Below are 18,608 nucleotides of genomic sequence, written 5' to 3' on the forward strand. Positions count from 1 at the left end.
AGATGGCTACTGGTGGCCCTTTCTGTTGATTTCTACAATTAAATTTTCATGGCTTGGTTTGAACTAGCTCTAAAGACCACATCAAATTTTACCAAGATCAAACAGACTTATGAGAGGTTTGAAGTTCTAGCGCCCCCTATGGACAGAATTGGGAAAAAATTGGCACTCATCACCCGAATGTCCTGTCCTCAATGAATCCCAAGTTTTGTTAAGATTGGACAATGTGTTTGAAAGATTCCGGTCAATTAGTCTAAATAGGTGTCAAATATTTGCACGTATCTTTTTGATAACCCTTTTATGATGAGTTATGAACTAAAAAGCAAATGCACTTATTATACAGACACCTAGTGTCCAACATGGATACTTGTAGAAGTTTTCATCAACTTCCCTTTGCTGTCACAGTGATGAATAATCCTCATCAAAACAGTACAAATACCCAATTACTTTACAGAGATTAAACATTTACTAGCAATTTATGAGTGAAAATCATTTCAAAGTGAATCTAGACCATATCTCTGTAACGTATACAAAAAGAAACCACCAGCATTTTTGTATCTTTCCAGAAGACAAGATCACGACAGTCAACAGGATTTAAGATAGAATTCAAAACCTTTATTACAAAAATAAGTTACACTCACCTCATTTTACAGTATAAAACAATTTATTTGCTGGAATGCAAAAACGTTGTTGGCCACCAACAATAGTTTAAAACTGCTCACATCTTTTCAAAAGGTTGCAATGTTACAGCTTTATCGAGAGGGAGTTAACTGTGTACAAAACCGGTTGAATGGTTCGGTCACCTGCTTGCTATATACGGAATATAAACTGAAGCTGCAGTATCCCTTTTTCTACAAAAACCAGTTCATCTCTTGCCTGCGAACGCAAGCGTCATTGATTGTTCGTCTAAAAGTCATGATTGATTATAAACCTACATAATTAATTGCTCTTCAACTGTTGTTCAAGAGAACTGCCCGGCGTTGGCAGAAAAAAGGACACTGCAGGGCTTAGCAAATGCAGCGGATGCATTTGTGATGTTTAAGCCAATACAAAAGTAACATTTTATTCCAAACTATCATACACCCAGTAACTACATAATCTGAAGAAGCAAGGCAGCTAATTCAGTTGAAAGGAGGATAAAAGCAGGGCTTGTTCCAGCTCATCTGATGAGATTGATTTACATGCCCAGTTTTACTGTTTGCAGTGTCAGAGCAGCAGCCGATTAACTATATTACATTAAGAATCACTGCTGCCCATGTGCATATTTGATAAGAAACAAGCCCTGCTCCTATGCTTCGACGCGTCCCTATTTACAGTACAGGCAGGGTAGTTGAATCCTCTCTACTGAGGTAGTTAACCGACCCTTAAAAAGACAAGTTCTGAAAAGAACCACGTTCCTGGAATGCCTGACTTGTCCATGTGAGGCGGTTACACCAAAAACCCGCAGATGTTCTCCAGCCGAATCCAAGCGCTTTAGGTTAACATGGACATTCCGACAACATTGTAGTTAGCACAAAAATATACATCAGCGTCAAGCTCCTCTGAGCCACTTCAAACGCAGGAGGAAAAAAGAAAAAGAACAAAAGTGCAAAACACATCTGATGTGTGGGGATCCTTGAGAGTCTGAACTTCTGTTCCATCATGTGGCGTGTTTGGGCGTGGACTATATAACTGGGGGTAGTAGTGAGTTGATTTATTTAGATGGGCTCCGAATGGGGAAACTGGGGGTCCGGGGTTTCGACTCAGGAACTCTTATGTTTTGTCGGGGATGGCAGTATAGGAGATTTGCTTCAATACAGGCTGGAATATCATTGGATCTTTGAGTTTGCTTTAACCTTGTGAACACTGGTAGCATCCGGTGTAACCCCATACAACAAGTCAGTCTTCATACTACCTGGTCAGGACCAGCCTCGACCCCCTTTCCCTGGTGAAACAAAAAAATATTCATGCTTTATTTATTCAAACAGAAGCAGCGGTACATAATCAGATTCATGCAGGACCTTCACAACTAAAGCACAAGAGATGGATCATCCAAAGTCTAGAGAAACTTCCAGGAATGAGAACGCTGAGGACATCAGTGCCCATGTGTAGCGCAAAATCTGTACATTAGTATCTTTGACATTAATGCATGTGCTGAAACACCAGCATGTCTAGATACGTATACAATTAAAACATTACGTTTATAACAGACATTCTTTGTGATGCATTGCAGTAACTTGTTTTACAACCCTCCCTTGTCTTGAGAGCATGCAAATGTTAATAAAGGTGTTTTAAAAGCTGAATATTTAAACTAGCAGAAACTAAAAAATATATAGTTTTTGCACAAGTTTTTGTGCAAACTATTTTTGTAAATCAGTTCAACTGAATATTTTTCATTTAACCAAATTAAGACATTCAGTCATTTGCATAATATTTCCATAATATCATAAAGGCTGCATTTTTTCATACAATAAATGCTGGACACTAAAATAAAAAAGGATTATATAAATTATTGGAGTACAATTTACCAAAAAAAAAAATTCAGTCTTTCCACTTTAAATTAACACATTAAGGGCCCTATCTTGCACCCAGCGCAATTGACTTTGTACACTGACGCATGTGTCATTCCTATTTTGCACCCGCGCAAAGCGCGCTTTTCCCTCCACAGAAGCACGTCGCTAAACTAGTGAATGAACTTGCGCTCCCTGGGCGGTTCAGCGCAAAAAAGGAGGCTTGTTCCGGCGCAAACAATCCCTGGTGCTATTTTGCTGTCCCATTAAACAATTGCGCCACTGACCAGAAAAAACCTAGTCTAAAGTCAGTGGCGCGTTGTTCATTATGCTATTTTAAGGGCGCATGCTTGACCATAATGTATAGCGTGCACAACGCGCATACACTTTGCTCATGTAATCTACACAGATGCAACAGTTATTTTTGCAAATCATAAATTGTTACACTAAAAAAATATTAACACATGAGATGACGGAAATCATTGTGGTGTGCCACGAAGATGTGAAAAAAAATAGGCATAAATCTAGCTTACAAATTATTCAGGCTAATTGTAGTAATTAAGGATCAGACCTGTTTGCCCAATAGTGGAAAGGCATATATGTGTATATAAGGACATCTGACAAATTGGTTTGTCCATCAAGAACCAGGAAAAAAAATTGATGAAACAATTCGCTATTTCCTCCCACGCCTGTTTAACCGACGCTATTTTGGGTGGGTTTCTCCCATCCCCATACAACACAACTTCTCTGTCTTTCACTGCTCTTACAAGAACAACAGTCTCCTCGGCTGTGAACCGCTCCTGGCGTGCGCCTGGTAAATAAATACGCCATAATAATAGCAATCCATAATGGAACTTGCGCACCTGCTTTTAAAGGGAATGTTGGATGACGCTCTGATTGGTTTATTTCACGTTACGCCCAAACCACACCTATGAATAATGAAGTTACTTGCGCTTCGCGCTTTGACACTTGCGTTTCAGATCGTTAAAATAGGGCCCTAAATGTCACTCTTTTGTATTTATCTGTGAACTTCACCAGTAATTTCTGAGTGAAAACAGTTTAAGCAATTCCTACCCCATTTTTCCCCTACATTATTTTACTATAAAACTTACATGATTAAATATTCTTCCTTGTTTAGGTAGTTAAAAAAAAAAAATTGTAACTTGATTTTTTTGCTGTATTTAACTTAAAATTTTGATTAGGAAAAAGCAAATCTGAACTATTTCAGAACAAATACAAGTGAATTATAAAAAAAAAAAAAAAAAAAGTTTTCATTTAACCAAAAACCATGAACTGAATTGAACAAACAAAACTCAAACTAGATATTTAAATAGCACATAAGCACATAAGGCAGTTTTCAGATTTTTAATGATACAATTATGTTTCTACTCCATTTTGTTGTTTAAAAAATAAAAATGTAAATGGTGGCTGGAAAATTGTGTGTATAAAACAGCATAGACTACCAGATCTCAGTTCATCTAAAACATTAAAAACAACACATTTTTGAAAAAACTTTCAAGTTTATCCATGTTTGGTGCACAAAGCATTAACTGATATACTTTAAAACAGTGCTGTGAATTTAACTATCAGGAATGAAAGTGCAAACCTTTGGTCTATTTCGTCCAACATATTGGTTAAATTTGAAATTAGATTTATCAGGCAACATATCGTTATCGGCTTTCACATACAAAGAATTATCGGTTATCGGGCAAATGTTTTTTTTTTTCACATTGAAAGAATTATCGGTTATCGGGCAATATTTTTCACATACAAAGAATTATCGGTTATCGGGCAATATTTTTCACATACAAAGAATTATCGGTTATCGGGCAATATTTTTCACATACAAAGAATTATCGGTTATCGGGCAATATTTTTCACATACAAAGAATTATCGGTTATCGGGCAAATGGTTTTTTTCACATTTAAAGAATTATCGGTTATCGGGCAATATTTTTCACATACAAAGAATTATTGGTTATCTGACAAATGTTTTTTTTTTCACATTTAAAGAATTATCGGTTATCGGGCAAAATTTCTTTTACAAAGAATTATCGTTATCGGGCAAAATTTTTCTCACATAAAGAATTAATCGGTGATCGGGCAAAATTTCTTTTACAAAGAATTATCGTTATCGGGCAAAATTTATTTCACGTATAAAGAATTATCGGTTATAATTTTTTATTCTACGTTTTCATTTAACCAAAAACCATTAACTGAATTGAACGAACAAAACTCAAACTAGATATTTAAATAGCACATAAGGCAGTTTTCACTTAAATTTTTAATGATGCAATTACGTTTCTACTCCATTTTGTTTAAAAAAGAAAAATGTAAATGGTGGCTGAAAAATTGTGTATAAAACAGCATAGACTACCAGATCTCAGTTCATCTAAAACATTAAAAACAACAAATTTTCACTCAAGTTTATCCATGTTTTGTGCACAAAGCATTAACTGATATACTTTAAAACAGAGTAGCGCTAATCAAACGCATATGTGGAGGCCTAAAATTCACAGCACTTACATTACGGATTCATTTAACTATCAGGAATGAAAGAAAAGTGCAAACCTTTGGTCCATTTCGTCCACAAGGTGCCTTGCAAATGTAAGCAATATGAAAAGGAGGGGAAGGAAAAACAAACGCCAAAACATGTATTTGGATCACCATGTCCTTTGTCGAATTTGACTTATTAAATTAGTGCACATCTAGCCTACAGCACTTTAAAACCTCCTGCCAGCACTCCAGGAGTGCTCCACCCACACATCACGTACCACTCGACATCTCTGCTGGAGGCCTCCTCTGGACCCCCGGCCGCCTCGGCTGGACCCCGGACCCATGTGCTGAGAGAAACCGGCCCGTCCTCTGGGAGCGCTGGAGCTGCGGCCCCTGGACAGCGTGGGGCCCCGGACTCCTCTGTTTCCTCTTCCTCTGACGTGAGCTTGGAAGTCATCATAGCCATAGTAGGGGTCGTCATAACCGCCTCTGTAGTTGTGATAGTCATAGCCGTAGTAATCGTAATAATCTTCATAGCTGTAATAGTCGTGCGGATACGAATAACCTCCTCGAGCGCCTCGTCCTCTTGCTCTCGTCGGGGGATGCATATGTGGAGGCCCGTAGTAATAATACTCATCATACCTGAAACAAACGCAGGAGTTTACAATCTTTTCTGCACTGATTGATAACACATCAGATTTGTAAAGCTGTGAAAAAGTGGGCATGAAGAGGAGACATATCAGCCACTAAAACATAGCTCTACAACTCTCTCTCTCTAACCGATTAGAACATTTTGCAAATATATTAATCCCAATAAATAATTCATTATGTCCTGCAGAGACACTTCGTTTAAATGTGTTAATTGTTTAATGGCTTTTAATGGTGAGACAAAAAAAATTATATACAAATTTGGAATTAGATTTATAGGCCAACATATCGGTTTTCGGCTTTCACAAAAATAATTATCGTTATCGGGCAAAATTTCTTTCACATAAAGAATTATCAATTATCGGGCAAAATTTATTTCACATATAAAGTATTATCAGTTGTTGGGCATAATTTTCATATCATTGCATCCCTGCTGTAAAGTCTGATATATGAAATATCAGTCCAAATAAAAATTAGTACTTTTTGTTAATGTAACTGTTTATTGAACAGAAATATGCAATTTAGGGCTAATGCTGATATTTAAATAGACCGAAAGATGAAATTCTGGTGCTTGTAATCCAAATCAATGAGATCTTTATAACAGAATAGTAGATACTTACATAAAACAATATAAATATCAGTCTTATCTTCTCACAATGCATCAGGTGACTTCAGATAGCTGAAATATTTCATCCTATAGACTTTTGCTCTCTATTTTCCAGTCATTTTAAGACCTTGAGAGCATTTCTTCATGTGAGCTCAAGGAAAGTTAGTTATGCGACAGATCTCATAAATCGCCTTACATTTGAGTTTTAGCAGCTTGTCTCTGGGCCTTTCGCTCTTTCCTCTTCTGGTCAGGCGGCTTTGCAAAGACTATTTCAATTTGTTCCCCTTCTAAATCCTTCCCATGCATTTCAGCTAGAGCCTGCGGAAAAACACTGGTTAAAATCTGTGCATAAATTACCAACAACCTCTCAAATGATTGCAGAAGAAGAGATAACTACCTTCACAGCGCTATCTCTCTCTTCGAAGTGGATGAAGGCGTAGTCTTTAAGCTTTTTAACCCTTTCCAGTTTGCCAAACTGACAGAACGTCTCCTCGAGAAGCTCTTCTGTTACTGTGCTGGCCAGGTTTCTTACAAAGAGGACTTTGACCTAAACAATACATGTAAACAATTCTTCAGTATAAACCTGAACATTTATAATTCAAGGCTCGGGCGTGTGAATCTCATTTAGCACACAGGAAAATATTTTGCGTAAAGAAAAAGACAATTTCGTATATTCCCTCCTCTAACATTGGCATAAGCAAATAAAAACACTAGCTTCAAATTTAAAAATCATTCTCATTGATGTAATGTGTACAGTGTAAAGGTTTTGTAATTCTCATTTCGACTTCACTGATAATCATCAATATACACAATATATGCATAAACTTTACAGTAGTACGGATGCTCTCATTACTGTAATGCTAAATAAAAGATTACAAGATTAAAGTAGTCTAAAGCTAAAAGAGTTAAATTTTTCTTACATGCAAAGACAATGTCCTGTTTCACTTTTACTGCAAATTTGGAGCTTTAAAGGAAAGCTTTAAAAGCATCGAGCGCTAGTCTAAAGACAAATGCGTTTGGTGTTTTTAGTTCTCAGAACTGAGGAGTGTGTGTGTAACATTATGCAATCACACAAGTGAACAAAAACCCACAGATAGAGATGATATCAGTGAAAACTGAAATGCTACGGTTTGAATCGTGTATCATAACCATATTTCCAACAAAATCAAGTATTCTGTGATAAATATGATTATCATGGAATAAAATGACTAATCCTGATATAAAACTTTGGTTTTGTCAGCACCTCACTGACTCGTGCACTGCTGCTCGTGGAAAATAACGCACCTTAGCCATGACTTCAGGGTCGGGGTCTTCTATGGGATCGGCCCATTCGACCGTCACCACGTTGCCCCACACCTTGACTTTGCCGCTCATTAACCTGCGCCGCGCCTGGGCTGCTGTTTTATGATCCTCATACTCCAGGAAGCAGAAGCCGCGGTTCTTCTTCTTGTCGTCAGGCTGATGGTATAAGATGACGTCGTTCAAGCCCTCTGTTGAGATTGAGGACGGAAAGTTATTTCCTGGAAAACTGTCTGTTGACACGAATCCATCACAAATGCTTGCCTCTTCAGTTAATCAGAAAAAAAATATAAACGGAGAAATTCACTGCAGATGTGCGGCTCTTCTGAATATACTTTCAGTATCAGACAAACTGTTTTTTCCATTACAGTAACCAATAATTAATGTGAAGAAAAACTTTTCACTTAAAATATTGCTGAACCTTTGAAAAAATTACTAGTAGTAATAACTAGAATTTTTTTAATTACTAAATGACAAATGTAATTTTCTACTGACAATTTTATTTTTACTTACTAAACTAAATACAAAATTTACAAGGAGGAAGAAATATGGTATTTTTATAAGATAATTTTAATGCATAGTGAATGCAATCATGCATTTTATATTTCTTTTATACAAAGATTTAATGAGTTCACTTTGTTAGAATATATTTAGATGGGTTTGAAACTACAGCAGAAACAGGTTGGTCCTGTGCATGTACATATGCACAATACAAAGTGTTCTTTGTCTTTGCTCAAGCAAAAACAGCATTTTTCACATTAACTTGATTGATATTAACTTGAAATTATGATTGAACAAATCCTCATCAGAGAGTTCATGTTTTTTATTACTGTAACAAAGGTGTGACCCTAGACCACAAAACACATTTATACATCTGAATATATATAAAGCTGTTGATGTATGGTTTGTTTGTCCAAGGTACAACTATTTAAAAATCTGGTATCTGATTTGAATCTGAAAAAAAATATAAAAATATCTAAATATTGAGAAAATCGCCTTTAAAATTGTCCAAATGAAGTCCTTAGCAAATGTATATTACAAATGATAATACATTTGTTTTATACATAGGGAATTTACTCAATATCTTCATGGTACATGATCCTTTCTTTATATCCTAATGATTTTTGTCATAGAAGAAAATGTACAATTGTATTGTTGGCTATTGCTACAAATATAACCGTGTGACTTATTGTCCAGGGTCACATATGACCTTAAATTAAAACAGAATTATGTGATTTATTTGAAAGCTGAAAAGTATTAAAAAACAAAAGCAAACTGCTAGTGTTGATTTTCCTGTTAATCTGTAAAATCAATGCATCAGTGCATCTCTAATACACACACACACACACACACACACACACACACACACGAGCATCTGAACCGTTAATAACACCAACACTAACCGGTAACTTTGGCAAACTCCTCCACGATCTGCTCCTTAGTCTTGCTCTTGGGGATGGACCCCACAAACAGACGATTGTTGGCAACAGAGATGCACACACCGATGTGTTTCCCGGGCCGGATTTCATTGTTGTTACACTGCAGCAAAGATTACAGTCAGCATCTCAAAGACCGCAGGTGGACAGAAGAAATAAAGCAAGCAGACGATGACTCACGAGTTTGACGGCTTGCTGCGCAGCCTCTTTAGTGCAGAAGGTGATGAAGGCGTATCCTCGGTTGAGTCCGCTGAGCGGATCCATCATCAGACGCAGATCCCAGATGGGGCCCGCTTTCTCAAACAGAGGGACCAGCTCATCTTCAAACAGATCTCTCGGGATCTTTCCCACAAAAATCTGAGCGTTTGAACAAACAACAGCAGCCATAAAATACAGATTGATGTCCATAGATACAGCACAGAGTCCATCTTACTGAAACAAACATTATATTGTCAGTAGCACGGGGCGATATTGTAAAAAACAAAATACATTTCGATTTTTTTCAGAGTGTTTGACCGATTCTTGATTTTTATGTTTCTCATCACGTTCGCCGACATGCAGCTGGATCATTCCTCTCTCTTTACTGTTAACATACAAAGTGTCTAATTCTTACATGTGGAAATATTTCAGTTTCAAAATCATGATTCCTCGATTTATTAAAAAATAAAACCATATTACTAAGCAATATTAATAAAAACACATCCTGCAGAGAGATAAAGCTAGGGTTAGTTGATTGTAATTATGCCCTCTTGTACTGATTTTCAGGGCGTTTTTACCCTTGAAAGGCATTTTTTACATTATTAGATGAATGCATCAACGCATTTCTGTGTTAAATTCTTATTATTCTAATTAATTGATTAAACATAAGTCATTATAGACTATTACAAATCAAATTAAATCATCAATTTTTGCAATGCACAAGTAGCAAAGAGGTGGATGTATTTAAACTGCAATTTCATAATTGTATGAGATGAATAAATCTAATCTAAATGATTTTAATAATTTGAATATGAACTATGAGCTGCCAATAAGTGACAATCAACTGATTTGTCTTTATGAATAAATTAATGATTTGTTAGAAAACTTTGATCAATTCAAGAACTAAACATGGTTTAAACTAAAAGGTATTCATTTGTAAAGTGTACATTTTTGGGGTTGTGCACGACTCAAGTTCTTCTACTTCAGCAATTAATTGATCAGTTAAAACACTATGCAAACCATTCCATGCTGCAGTGTGCATTTTGCTTTAATTATGCAATACTGTCATTATCCTGCAATCTATTTCTGGTTTTAATAAAAGAATTAACGTGTCTAAGTAATGAATGCCATACAGTGAATAGCAACACATCTTTAAAACAGCATAATAGTAAACGTCCCTCAGCCCCTCACACTGACCTCTGTGCCGACGGTGGGCTGAACCCCAGCATGGCTCGACTCTGGGGGAGGACCGCCGTACTTGCGCTGCCCCGTCGTCACATCCAGTGTGTAGCCAGTTCTCTCCAGCAAAGCCTGGGAAGTAGAAAATAAACACACTCGACCGTCAGACAGGTCCTGGGGCAATAGCAGCAACACAAACAGCTGCACAGATGAACAATAGAAGGACCATTCTGCACAGACGTACTTTGATCTTGGTCTCGTCTGGTCCTTTAGTGGAGTCTGAGACTTTGGTCCCCTGTTTCTCCCTCTGCCTGTACGTCTTCATCACCCCACAGAGGAAGGCACTTTTATTCTGTTCAAAACATGAGCAATGGGTGAGCAGGTGTGAACAAGCGGATGGAGATCAAACCCAGGGCTCGACCATAAGACGGGATCAATGGCCCGGGACAAAGTCTCGTGTGTCTTATCACACTTGAACAGACAAACACAAGATGGACAAATACCCTCGTAAAGACACGCTGTGTTATGTGTTAAAGCACAGTACACCCAGAATCGAAAACCAGCCCATGATTTACTCACCCTCAAGACATCCTAGATGTGTATGACCTTCTACTTTCAGACGAATGATGATTATAAAAATGTCCCGGCTCTTCCAAGCTTTATAATTGCAGTGAGTGGGTGTTCTTGTATATATATTTTTTACTTAAAACTTTATAAACTGTAATCTCTAGTTTCCGCTAACTGGTACGCGTGTTCATGAGCAATGACATGGTATACTTATTCATAATGGTTTGAAAATGACATGGACAGATGGACTCAGGGTTTGTAAAGCGATCTGAATCTGCGGTTCGTCTCATTTTAGAAGTCAAATTACAGCGCTGAGAAAATGGATGTTAACTGACGACAGAGCAGAAGTCACGTTAATGTTTAATAGTGTTCAATTGCTCAAAACAGCTTGAGCTATAGTTTCTACCTCATAAACGGTCAATTAAATAGTGCTAATGCAGCGTCTTCAGAGAAACTGGAGGGGAATCCCTCTCTTGGTGAAGGGAAGGGTCATTTTTAGACTTGTTTTGTGATTCTCTCATCTAAAAGGAAGGGAGGAATTTGTAAACTAATTTTTGTAATATTTATGTAATTTACATTAATACTTACCAAGATGGATATTTTGTGAAGAAATGATGTGTTCATGTTATGGAGGACAGCAGAGAGTGTGTAGGGGGTGTGGCCTCAGTAGCCCTGCAGTAAGCAGTGTGTGTGTGTGTTTGTGTGTGTGTGATTGAGCAGTGTGTAGGGTAGAAATCTTCAACAAGATTAATGCTGCAGGATTTTTTTTCCCAGTTCCTGGAATTTTGTGGTTTATTCCTGTAAATTCCCATGGAAAGTTTCCAGTCTTAAATCCCAGAATTGTGCACCCCTACTTGTATTTATGTATATTGATACACCGTTTACTATTTCATGAAACTATAATATTTAATGAAGGCCAGTGCCCCTGCAGGCCTATCATGTGAAGTGCAGGCTGCTGCAAATGGTGACTTTATTATATTACCATTTTTGATAATTATGAAGAATTATTTGAAGTATTGTGAAAGTTTCTTATGCTTATAAAGCCTCTATTTATTTGATCAAAAATACAGAAAAATTAAAAATTTCAAAGAATGATTTTTTTTTTGTATTTTTAAAGTGTAATTTATTTATGAGATCAGAGCAGTATTTTCAGCATCATTCCTCCAGTCTTCAGAGTCACATGATCTTCAGAAATCATGAAAATATGTTGATTTTTTATAAATGATGAAAGTCTTCTGCTATATTTTTTATTTGGGGGGGGAGGGGGGGGGGGCATACTTTTTTGATGATCATCGATAAAGTAAAAAAAAAAAAAAAAAAGAAAGAAAGAAAGAAAAAAAAGTGCTGCATTTATTCAAAACAGATGTTTTCTAACAATATCAATCTTTGCTATCACTTAATCAAATCTAACCAATCCTGACTGAATACAAAACTTCAACATTTCTTAAAAAAAAAAAAAATACTGACATTTAAACGGTATGTATAATGTTTTCATCAATTAATCCTGAAAAAAGGTATCAGAGGTTTTAAAACAATATTAAAGAGCACAACTGTAATAAATCAGTATATCAGAATGATTTCTGTGACCCTGAAGACTGGAGTAATGGTGCTGAAAATACAGATTTGATCTCAGAAATAAAACATTTTAAAGGATATGAAATGTTTTTTTTTTGCTAAATTATTAGTTTTTACATTGCAACTTTTTACACTTGAGCCCCTGCTTCGGAGGAACGCTCTGCACATCACTGGACTATTGAATAACACCCATTCAGTGCCATTATAAAGCTTAGAGCCAGTAACTCCGATTGATTCGTCTGAAAGTAGAAGGTCATACACTTCTAGGATGGCTTGAGAGTGAGTAAATCATGGGCTAATTTTCATTTCTGAGTGAATGTAAACTGTGGAAAATAAAAAGTGTCAGTATATTAGATCTGTTCATTGGACAAAGGACAGAAAAAAAGTCACTTACTGCTCTTGACTGAACAACTTCTGTAGCTTTAACAAGGATTTATCCATATTTAATCTGTGCAGTGAAGACAGCGTACTCATCTGTACATGAATACTAATAAAAAACTTTCAGCACTGCTTATTTCATTTATATCTTTGCCATTGCTCATATATATTGCTGTTCTCAGTTTTTTAACCACTTTCTACTTGTCTTTGATGACGATTGAACGTTTACCGTAGTTTTCGGACTATAAGTCACACCTGAGTATAAATCGCACCAGTGCAAAAATAAGTCATGATGAGGAAAAAAAACAAGTCGCACTGGACTATAAGTCGCATTTAATTAGAATCAAGAACCAAGAGAAAACATTACCGTCTCCTGCCGCGAGAGGGCGCTCTGTTTTCAGTGTAGACTACAGTGTAGACAGTAATGATTTCTCTCGGTTCATGTCGAATTAATTTTGATAAGTCGCACCTGACTATAAGTCGCAGGACCAGCCAAACTATGAAAAAAAGAGTGACTTATAGTCTGTAATACGGTAAGTAGTTTTTACAGTGCAATCAAAATTGGAATCGTAATTCTTTAATTTAACAAACTTTTAATTTATGATAATGTATGCACAAAAAAAAAACTACACTACACAACAAATGATAAATGCCAATCAAACTTTATTTTATTCCATACTCCGTCATTTTAAGTATTATGATTTAAAGATCTCAATTAAAGAGACATTATAGCATGAACAAACAGTAATGACTACCAAGGGGAAGTTAAATTTCCTTTACATCCTAAGATAGTGAGGATGTGTAACACAGCATGAGCCAAGCATTACCAGAAATAAACTGTGAAATGAAAGCGCTCAGTACTTTCGGTGCACGAGTGCATTAGCTGCGTCTCCTCAAACATACCTGAACGTGCGACAGGTCGCTGTCTTTAAACTGCAGGAGAACTTGCAGAGCGCCCTCTTCATTGAACTCCTTCAGAGCCTCAATCGCTCGATCGTCGAGATCGCTGTGAGACACGAGACCTGCACAAAAACACAGCACATTTCACGTCGCTGGGTGTTATCAGACACTGAACAACTGCAGCGCTCTCCTCAATTGATGTCATGTGTAATTTGACACAGTAGAGCAGAGCCATTGACTGTATCTCACAGACGTTAATCATCTAATCACGGCCAGCTGTTGTTATTGTTCCTGCATGTGCGCATTCGGCAGCGCACTTCCTCTGACGCCAGACAAGGAGAACTCGTGTTGGACGTCTGATTTGTTCTTGAGCTTCAGATCAGTTCATCCAAAATTAGAAATCAGTTAAGATAATACCGATATTCACAGTTTCCACTACTTAAACCATTACTGGCTCTTTCAATATTATATGACCAAAAATGAAAGTGGTCGTTACTCACCATCCAAACCTGAATGGATGGCTTATTGTCTTTCTTCAGTTGAACATAAGATTTTGAAGAAAGTTAGCAATAAAACAGTTGGTGGTCTTCAATGACTTTCTTAAAAAAAAAAACACACACTATGGAAGTCGAAGGAGACCAAAAACTCTTCAGTTAACCCATTCTTCAAAATATCTTCGGTGTTCAATTAAAAAAATAAAAATTCAGACAGGTTGGAACGCAGTGGAACATGCAGGACTTCTATTTAAATACTCTTTTTGGAGCAACATGTAATGACCTACTTTTGATTTATTGATCCAAAATTGGGCAAATTCTGTGACATTCGGCATTATAAAGTCAAGTCCATTTTTATGACTGGATTCAGTGATTCCATCCACATCGCAGAAATCACGGGCCCTATATAAACAATACATTCTGCATACTGGTTATTGGGTACATCATTAGTGCCAGAAGAGAAAAATATAACAATACACAACACACCAATGTCATGGGTTCAATTCCAAAGAGAATTTGTTTTTTTTACTTGAAGACATTTTGAATAAAACATCCGGCAAATGCATAAATGTGAAATACTGGAAGTTGTGAAACATGCCACAAACCAATACCACAAAACCAAACTAAAGGTTGTTTACTGGCACTGATGGATCCACAGACAACATTTAACCTCCACAAAAGGTTCTGTATAACCTGGAAAAAAGATTCTTCAGATTATTAAAATATTCTACAAACACTCTCAAACAAAAACAGCTCTTTTTTGACTGAAAGGTCCTTTGGGGAACCAAAACTGGTTTCTCCATTTCTGTTCCCAACCCAGCATTTGAGGAGCTTTATTTCTAAGAGTGAAGATTCAGTGGTATGTAGAGTTAGATGGGTACCGTCTCACCTGCTATGTAAATCTCATCTAGTTTGACTGCCACTTTTCTAGGTAAGCCGGCGTCTAGAAGCGTCTGGAAGTGCTCTGAATGAGTAACTGCTGGAGACTCCACTGGTTCATCCGTACCATTGCCATTGATGTGCTCCGTGGCCATGTCTCCGGGACCTGTGCAGATGTAAGGGGCCAAATTAATCCAAAACTGGGTCAAAGTGGAGCGATCTGGAGCCTGCCGGCTGTCTTCATCACCGCAGAAGTAGAGACATGCAGAAAGGCTGCAGGACAAACTGGATTTTACTCACTGCAAGCAGCATTTAATGATTATAAACAGTATTTATAGTATTTTGTTTTCCTCTTTACGAATATGCAGTAGGCATGCAGCTTGTAATAGAATACAGATAATCTGTCCAGCCACCATTTGCTCCAAGGAACCACATTCAAAGGAACTGTGATTTATATATATTTAAGCTGTTTGGATATTTAAAAAACAGCCATTATTGTAGTATTCATAGACAACTGTAAGACACTGCTGCTTGAGTATCACAGCCAGTCTGACACATTAACAATGAGCCAATCACGGCTCAAGGGCGGGACAATCGGTTTGTCTGACCAATGCCAGATGAAGGGAGTGGTCAGAAAAACCTGTCTGATAACAGACATTTCAGTCTGCTGATGCTCGTGCCCGTAGACTGTATAAAACATGAATGTAGCCTGAAGTGGGCGGAGCCAGCCATCGCCATCTTAGCAGGTTACATTTTATTTTACTAAAGTGACCATACTTCAACTACTGTATTGTTTGTTATCATGTGTAAATAAAAATATAACCTAATAAGTTGAAATTAAAGCATACCGAATGTTAAAATGTGCTATAAATAAAGTTAAGTGGATATCATTACCCATTTTATTCTTAAGTAATTTAACACATTTCATAACTCAAAAGTTGAGTTTAGAAGCATCATATTGGTATCGACGATCCTGGCCTTTAGTATTGAAAAACAAATGGTAGCACCCATCCCTACCCAACAGAAAGCAATGTGCCAAGACCAAATACTGAATCAAGCCCATGAATTACTCTACTCTGATGCCAAACTCTCCATACTTGTTCATGTCTGTACTTCATAGAGTTCTTATGTCATTAAAAACTAATATATGCCACTAATATATCAGCTGGATTTTTGCCATTTTAGTTACTGAGGCATTGACTCCGAGTACCGCCAGGTTTTGAAGTATTTGTTTTAACCATTATCTCAATATGGCCAAAAATTGGTCCAATGCTCAAGCAAATAAGAATCAACTTAAACTCTAAATGATGCGTTTAAAAGAAAGCTGTCAGTACACGTAGGTTATTTTTTTTTTATTAATCAGATTTCGCATTAAACAGTTGTGTATTACTCTTCAATTTAACGCAACTCATACAGAGACAGTGTATTGCTCGGCTGGTCCTGTAGACACGTCAGCACTCGTGTCCGATCCAAACTAACACCCATATTCAGAAAGACTGCATGCATGCCATATTTATAACATTTCAGCGTGAGACTGTTAGCAGAATGTGAGAAGCGCGCACAAAGGCTGTATCCAGTGCTGTATCTGTCAGCGCATTTCTCCTCTCAGAGCTGCACGTGCTCGACGGATTCCCGCTTCAGCAGCACGAGCACGCGCCTCAGCCCACGGTCTACACACAACGGCCATTTCTTTCACAAACCAGCGCTTCATAGTTCAGATCCGGTGAACAAATGCGTTTATTTACATAATGTGTGACTCTGAGTGTTTGCATTCCGCTTCAAGCTGTGGCTAAAACCAGGTTCTGTCTCAGGGCCGTGTCTCTTTGTTGTGTCAGATGCTGGATGACAAGGGCACACTCACTAGGCCACAACACACGAGCTACGTGGACACTCCGCGCGCTTATTAAACCTGTCTTCAGCCTCTCCGAGAGATCTTCAGCAGGAGCTGACACCATATCCATTCTTCAAACAACAAACAAACACTTTCACCGCGAACTGTAGTGCCACGGTTGGTCGTGTTAAGTTTGTTTGTTTGTTTGACAACGTGTGTGTGTGAGGGGGGGCGATCTCGTGCCTGATCCGCCAGCAAACAACAACCACATCATGACTTTACAACACTTTTTCTACAGTGTACGTGCACAGAAAGCGAACTACAGTCGGTGAATTCCGCCTAAACGCGCGAGGACACCGCTCCTCTGCTCTGAGACGCGACGCGCCGCCACAGAAGCCGGTGCGATCACAAGCGTCACTTCACCGCGAACACAACCGACTCCGCCTTCATCACATCCAAACAGAACGCGCTCATACCTTTCAGGTAATATCTTGGATTGTGTTGGGATAGATCCAGAGGGAACTGTACTGAGAGAGGATAAAGAGGCCAGATCCCGCCGTGTCTGTATCTCACTCTCTTCAATAGGTCTGGTGCAAAATGGCGGAGAAACTCATGCCGCGAGAGGTTTTTTTCCGCTTCCGGTTGTACGGGGTTTCTCACGCAGCCATCGGAGGGGTCACGTCACAACGAGCGCGTTCGCAATGGCACTCTGTCTCACTACACAGTGCGCAGTATGCCGTACACTGCTTACTGTTTTAAAATCATTGCTAGGGAACTAGTTAACTGGCGAACTACTTACTACATACACACTGTAGGCTATGAATTGTTCACAACATAATACTTTTAATAAGTAGTTTCAGATAAAACGTGTACTAATGCACACTATGTACTTATGTAGGCTACTCAAACTGCCGTTGATAGGTCATGTGACAGGCACAACGTGGCGGATGTAGTAAGGGGGCTACACCTTGGGGCTCTGTCCCAAATGGCTCAAAAAGCCCTTGGTCTTTTCAGCTTCTCTTAGACTGTGATCAAAATAGCACACTTGCTTACTGCCCAGTACACAATACTGCCTACTGTTTCTTTAAGAATAGTATGTGCTAACCGTTCGTTTTACACAGGCTTGTTAATGAGGGTTCATCATACTGTATATGCCACATAGAGCTCATTTCATAATTAATGACTGAACAGAACTGACTCAAGGTTGAGCTGTCTTTAACTGAACAGGGATACTGTTTTCATTCATTCTCATAAGAGGAGAAGGGAATATAGTTACACTAGAAAGTGATAACAATGGTACTTTTTGTTTATACTAAAATAGCAGTATCAGGGCTCTCAAGTGTCACGCATTGAGCGTGACAGTCACTCATTTCGGTCTTTTGTCACGCACTCCCGCCACACATTGTATTTCTCACGCAGAAAAACTATTTATAATATATTTAATATGCCGCAGCGCCCAAAAGTTATCTGGTCACGCCGCTCTCACTATGGAAACCGGCAGGAATCAAGGGCGTCTCCCCTGGAGTTCTTAATCGAGCCTGCCACTTATCAGCCAATCAAAAAAAAAAAAGAAATAGGCTACACAATAGCCAATCAGAAAATAGCACTATTGTATCTGGGTAAGATTTAACGCAA

General features: G+C 38.0%; 1 protein-coding gene across 2 annotated transcripts; it reads right to left on the reverse strand.

Moving 5' to 3' along the window:
- Positions 1-590: 590 nt before the first annotated feature.
- LOC128031395 (heterogeneous nuclear ribonucleoprotein Q) lies at positions 591-17,617 on the reverse strand. 2 transcript variants are annotated; one of them, XM_052619631.1, is made up of 12 exons: positions 17,450-17,617; positions 15,153-15,308; positions 13,773-13,891; positions 10,594-10,701; positions 10,368-10,481; positions 9,153-9,329; positions 8,940-9,075; positions 7,522-7,727; positions 6,635-6,784; positions 6,434-6,555; positions 5,261-5,624; positions 591-1,921 (listed from the first exon to the last, which is right to left on the reverse strand). In XM_052619631.1, the coding sequence occupies exons 2-12, from the start codon at positions 15,295-15,297 to the stop codon at positions 1,883-1,885; spliced, it is 1,680 nt and encodes a 559-aa protein (XP_052475591.1). In that variant the 5' UTR covers positions 15,298-15,308; positions 17,450-17,617; the 3' UTR covers positions 591-1,882. The 2 variants fall into 2 exon arrangements, with proteins under 2 accessions (XP_052475591.1, XP_052475593.1); XM_052619633.1 differs by having other exon boundaries at positions 15,153-15,415; positions 17,450-17,611.
- Between the last annotated feature and the right edge of the window lie 991 nt (positions 17,618-18,608).

Source organism: Carassius gibelio, chromosome A17 (assembly GCF_023724105.1).
Source record: "Carassius gibelio isolate Cgi1373 ecotype wild population from Czech Republic chromosome A17, carGib1.2-hapl.c, whole genome shotgun sequence".
NCBI classification, from domain to species: domain Eukaryota; kingdom Metazoa; phylum Chordata; class Actinopteri; order Cypriniformes; family Cyprinidae; genus Carassius; species Carassius gibelio.